This window comes from Arachis hypogaea, chromosome 17, assembly GCF_003086295.3.
Source record: "Arachis hypogaea cultivar Tifrunner chromosome 17, arahy.Tifrunner.gnm2.J5K5, whole genome shotgun sequence".
NCBI classification, from domain to species: domain Eukaryota; kingdom Viridiplantae; phylum Streptophyta; class Magnoliopsida; order Fabales; family Fabaceae; genus Arachis; species Arachis hypogaea.
In genome coordinates this window covers 120714861-120720994 of record NC_092052.1, presented here as the reverse complement: position 1 = coordinate 120720994, position 6134 = coordinate 120714861, and the positions used below count along the sequence as shown (strand labels likewise).

General features: G+C 35.4%; 1 protein-coding gene across 3 annotated transcripts; it reads left to right on the top strand.

Annotated features, from left to right (window-relative positions):
* Positions 1-1848: 1848 nt before the first annotated feature.
* Positions 1849-5858, top strand: LOC112765067 (uncharacterized). 3 transcript variants are annotated; one of them, XM_029294627.2, is made up of 5 exons: positions 2055-2128; positions 2208-2660; positions 2907-4111; positions 4217-5148; positions 5325-5858. In XM_029294627.2, the coding sequence occupies exons 3-5, from the start codon at positions 2947-2949 to the stop codon at positions 5655-5657; spliced, it is 2430 nt and encodes an 809-aa protein (XP_029150460.1). In that variant the 5' UTR covers positions 2055-2128; positions 2208-2660; positions 2907-2946; the 3' UTR covers positions 5658-5858. The 3 variants fall into 3 exon arrangements, with proteins under 3 accessions (XP_025666717.1, XP_029150460.1, XP_029150459.1); XM_025810932.3 differs by having other exon boundaries at positions 1849-2660; XM_029294626.2 differs by lacking the exon at positions 2055-2128 and having other exon boundaries at positions 2644-2831.
* The last annotated feature ends 276 nt before the right edge of the window (positions 5859-6134 follow it).

Sequence of the window (6134 nt, the reverse complement as noted above, 5' to 3'; positions counted from 1 at the left end):
AGTTTTATTTTTTTATTGTGGTTTTAAACCACCAAAAAAAAAAAAAAAAGAAAGAAGAAAGAAGGTAAATCATAGTTTAGAATCACTATCGTCAGATTCAATTAGAGAAATTGCATAATTTTAGGATTTTTATAAATTTTATTTAAATAAATCCAAAACTCGTTATGAACTTAGAATACATTAAAAATACTCGGTTTGGTTTAGTATAAGTTGTATGGCCAATTCTATGATGAAGAGGCCTTTGTGTGTATAGAATGAAGATGAGTGTATATTTTACCTTAAAAAAAAAATAAAATAAAATGATATATTCTACTTGACAGCTATCTAATTATCTATCTAACAGAAGCATAATTTTCCTCTCAATTTTTTCTTTCCACCATAGCATACACCAAGTTGTATTAGGCAAAAAGAAAAAATAATATTTTATTTCAATATTTTTCCCCTTAATAATTTTATGTTATATAAGTTATCATTGAATAATGGAAATGAAAGAAAGCTCAACTACTAGCGTGGGACCATGGGAAAGAAGAGCAAGAGGTGGAAAAATCTGTTCCATGTCCCCTGAGGTTTGAAAATTCTTAAATATTCTTAAATTTTATTTTATTTGAAAATAAAATTTGATCCCTCATCGATATTGAATGGGTATATTCAAATAATAATGACAATAATGTCTCTTTAAGATTTTCAAATTTATCTTAATCAAGTGAGTTGCACTCATGAGAGTATCTCTTAATTTATTTTATGCTACAAGCCATAATTTAGTTTGATGCTGTATAGCTTTTCATGAACAGGTTCCACCAAATTAAATTGTAAGAGATTCTAGAATCATTGGTAGATGGGGCATGTATCATATTCAGTATTTTACACCTTAATGTATAAGACATTATATTGCTTGAAATTTGCAAACACATACAGAAATGTTTGTTCTTAACTGCAAGACATGCTTTGTCCTACAAGAATAGCTAACACGGTGGCATATTAGATACCACAAGAGTATTATTATTGTTTCAGATTTAAATTTGGTTTTTTCTTGTATTTATTTATACGGATACAATTATTTTTCTAGGGTAATCGTGAATATTAATCTAAGAGCAAGATAACGTGGTCCAGTAGGGAGTTATTTAATTGGGTTGTTTATATTTATTTTGTTATACTAAGCTGCCGAATCATGAAAGTGACCTATTTGTCTAAATGGGTATACCAAGTTGCAAAGCAACCGGTTATTGTCCCTAACTTATGTGCGTATAATACAAAATTAACAAAACAGAAAGATACACTTATGTAACTGATCTCATGCAATGTCTCACATCTATTCTCATTATATCTTGTGTTTAAACTTGAAGTCTATTATAAGTATATTTTTACAACCAACTTGACTTCAGTCGAGTAGTCAACTCACTCGCTTGTTTAAGTAATCGTGGGGAATTTGAGTTGTGATTTGTGTATGTAGTAATTCATTGGCCAATAGCAGACCCGATAGAAATTTGATCTGCAATGAATTAGTCCTTAGTCAGTTAGTCTATTAAGGTTGCGTTTGTTTTCAGGGACGGGACAAGAACACAGAGATATTGTGTCTAGGGACACTGAATTAGTGTATTTTGTGTCCATCTGACAAGATACAGAGACACTAATAAATAATACAACTTATTTTTTATTTTTTATTTCATTATTCTTGTTAATTTTTTGTAATTATATTTTTTTATTATTATATTTTTCTTCTCAATTATTTTAAATAAAAAAAATGAAAATAAATTAGATTTTCATAATTTATTTTAATTTATCATCAAACAGAATATAAAAATACAAAATTTTGTATTAATATCCTTTGTGTCTTATTCTCAATGTCTTGTGTTATCATCTTCTCAAAAATAAACACAGCCTTAAGGTTGAGAGATAGGGTGAGAAACAAAAAAAATTATAGTATATATTACAATTTTTTAACCCATTTTATTGAAATTTGAACCTTGGAAATTTTATGCCGACGCATACTTTTACCTCTTTTTTAAACTTTTATGTGACCTTAATAATTTATGTTAGGATCCAATTAAAACTTGGTTTTTCACGTTGAAACATGACTTGCATTTTATATATAAAAAATGAAGAGTAGTATATTCTAGTGATGATACAGGTAAGCAACTGAAATTATATGGTATTGTATAGCCAAATTGACTCAAAAGATATTTATTATTCTTCTTTTTGGTGATCAGCTTCTCTCTCTTGTCAGTAATGGTGACAAGCTCCCAGGAATCTAGTGCTTTTGCTTGCTAAATGGTTAATGCTTGAGCCACAAAGAAAATAAGAGTGTTGAGTAGTACAAAGGTTGGTGGTAGGAGAAGAAGAAAGGAAATGTAAAAAGAAGAATTAAAGAAGGATCATGTGTGGGGCTAATAGGGCCTGTACAATCACTTAGAACCAGGGAACCAAAACTTAATAGCCTTTTTTTCTTCTCTATTCTTGGTAGAGTGCACCCCACCTGTTCTACAGAATGTGCACGACTACACGTGTTTATAACAATCTTTTCTGCATTTTGTGGACATCTAATATGATTCCCTTCACATCAGTTACATGAGTTTTGCTGTTTGGTGTGACTTGTGGACTTAACTGATCCATTCAAGTACTTTTTCCAGGCCTAGTTGCAGTTTCAGAAGGGGAGAAAATATGTAAGTAAGATCATTCTTGAATCCTGTGTTAAGGAAACTATTGCTTTAGACATACACTAATGTCTCCCATCATTTTCATTAGGCATCTGCTGTTTTTAACTCAATTATTGTACTGTCAAATATGTCTATCATTATTGAATCAATTGGGATCTATCTATGGCCAGAAATCATGTGAGTTTTAATGTAATGTGGGACTCAGTTTCATTAATTATAGTTGTTTTCTTATTGGTTTTTTTCTTTTCACAGTTGCAGAGAGGCAAAGGAGAACCAAAACCCCATTATAGTAATGGCAGAGGATAAGGGATTCTCTGTCTTGGATAATAGATTTGGGTATGACAAGAAGAGTGACACTGATATTATGTATCCTATGTATTTTGGTGTTTCTTGTGCGTTTTTTGCACTCCAAGCACTCACAAAACCACATGTTGAGGTTGAAAAATGGAGTGAAATCCGTGACAGCATACTCCAAGGGAGTGCACAGCTGCTTGGGTTGATTGTGTGGAAGGTTCAGAAAGGGGTTCCGGATGGAGAAGAATATAGGAAGATTCTCTTCAAGCTCAGGAATGCTGAGAGGGAGATTGAGAATCTCAAGAAGATGAGGCATGAGGATGCAAAGGCCAATGAGAAAGTTGTGGGGATCTTTGCTGCACAGGAGCAGAGTTGGTTGCATGAAAGGCGGAAACTTCGGCAGCACATTGGGGCTCTGATGAATGAGCTGAGAGTGTTTGAAAAGAAAAAGGATGAGGCTGTCTCTGAAATGAGCCAGAAATTGAAGGAAATGGAGGATTTGCTGGAGTCCAGGGACAAAGTGATTCAAGAAGGGGAGCAGAAGAGGAAGGAGTTGGAGGAAAATCTTGCAAAGGCTGAAAGGGAAGCAGAAGAATTGAGAGAATCTGTTAAGCTTGAAGCTCAGGAACACTCCTCTGATCTCAGGAAGCACAAAACTGCCTTCATTGAGCTGGTGTCAAACCAACGGCAGCTAGAAGCGGAGCTTGGCCGCGCCATGAAGCAGTTGGAGGCTGCAAAGCAGGAGCTCGGTTCAGTCTTGGAGAAGAAGGAGGAGTCAGAATTGTTGGCCCAAAAATTGTCTATTGAGATTGCAAGGCTACATAAGGATTTGGAGCAGAAAGACAAGATTTTGTCAGCAATGTTGAGGAAATCAAAGCTTGATACAGCGGAGAAGCAAATGCTGTTAAAGGAGGTTAAATTGTCAAAGGCTAGGAGGAAGCATGCTGAGCAAGAATCTGAAAGGTGGAAAGCAGTTTCAGAAGGGAAACATGAGAGACATTCCTTGAAGAGCATGTTGGTGAACTTGAGTTCAAGGATGGATGTTTTCCCTGCTGCTAGAGTTGGGCAGCATAGTTCAACAGGATCATCACAGATTGCACAGGAATCAGATTCTTTTCCACACTTTGCTGATAAATATTTGCCACAAAGAACTGAAGGCTTGTGTAAGATTGAATTCTCCAAACATGTGTTTGTGTTTATTTTGTCTCTGTATGGTTAATGTACAAAGTTCTTTTTGTATTTACCCTTTTCTCCTATTTACTCTGTAGCCATTCCTGCTAATGCTAAGCGATTGGATGATTGGATGCGAGCCGAAGCAGAAAGATACGCGGCTCTGATTGAACAAAGGCACCATTTGGAGCTGGATGCTTTTACAGAACAAATGAGAATGAAAGATGAGAAGCTAGAGGCGTTTCGCTGGCAGTTGTTGAGAATGGAACTAGAAACAAAGCAGCTTCAGTCACATTTGGAGGGGCTGGTGAAGGATGTTACACAGCTGAGACATGACAAGATGAGATTGGAGACCTTAGTGTTGGAGAGAGAAGATGAACTTGCTTCACTGAAAGAGAAATTTTCCTCACAAATGAGGTCATTCAACTGTATTAGAAATAACAACTCAAATTTGCATCCACAGCCTTCAGAACCAGTGCAACAAGATGCTGTCTGCTCTAAAGTCAAGGTTGTGAAGAGAAAATCAGGTGAGAAAGAACAAGAAATTGTGGAAACTTTGATTGAAGTGGATTGTGAAAAGGAAGTGCACCCTGTGGCACATGATCAATTCAATAATGATGCTAATTCAGTAGTGCAGTCTCAAAACAATGAAATTGAAGTAGAAAAAGATATTTCTATGGAGGGTAGTAGTAGCATTATGCAGAACCAAAGTCCAAATCCTAATCAAATAGAAGTTGATGGTGCTGAAAAGATAGCATCTACCAGCCAGCCATCTAATAAGACAAAACAATCCCCATGGAAGATGGATCTCCATGCTCTTGGTGTTTCTTACAAGATCAAGAGGCTGAAGCAGCAACTTGTTCTTGTCGAAAGGTTGGCCGGAATGCAGGCTAGTGATGAAAAATCAGAAACCAGTGATGAGAGCAAAGGTGGTATGAAGGCATATCTGTCCTTGACTGCTTTGCTAAATAAACAAGTTGGAAGATACCAATCCCTCCAAGAAAAGACTGATGATCTTTGCAAAAGGATGGTAAGCACCATTTCTATGTTAGTTTTATTAGTTTTTGAGTTGTGACACATTAGTCCTATGAAAATATACTCAACATGTCCCAATGAAATTCAAACTATATTCTAGTGTCCAACTTAATATAGCAATGCCATGATGAAGCAATGATAACCATTTGAAATTGGCACCTTAATTTTCAGTATGAGAATGACATATATGCAAGGCGTGGAGACATGAATGGTGGTGCAAGATCAACACTAGAACAGTTTCTAGAGGAGACATTTCAGTTACAAAGGTACATAGTTGCAACAGGACAAAAGCTGATGGAAATCCAATCAAAGATTGATTCTGGGTATGGTGGGGTGGCAGAGGAGATGGAGAAGAGTGCTGGCATTGACATGAAGCGCTTTGCTGACAGCATCAAGAACCTGTTCCAAGAAGTCCAAAGGGGTCTAGAAGTTCGCACATCAAGAATCATTGGTGACCTTGAAGGAACACTTGCTTGTGATGGAATCACATCTTTCAGGAGATAGAATTGGAAAGTTTCACCACCAACACATTTTTTTAACTTAAACATGTTTTTATACATTATTTATCCAATAAGTTTTCTCAGAGCTATAGTAAAAGAAAATATTAGCATACTGTTTAGTGATTACTACAGTTAATAACATCATCAATGTGTATGTGTATATATGCAAATCACACAGTTCTAATGGAATTGAAATTTCAAGGAAGTCATGGACCCACCATTATAAATCAAGGTAAGGTGAGGTAACATGGCTATAGGCAAAAGCTTTTCCACATTGGGGAATGATTTTAATGCATCCATATTAACATGATACATGATATTTTAAAATAATTTAATGGTATGATTTTAATAGATATACACTATGAAGCACGGACACTTCGCTGAGTTATCGTATTCGCGTGTTGGACACATTTCAGATACGACACGTGTGTCTGCTGTGTCCAACCGTGTCTTAATAAAAAATAAAAAATTCTTCTCTAAA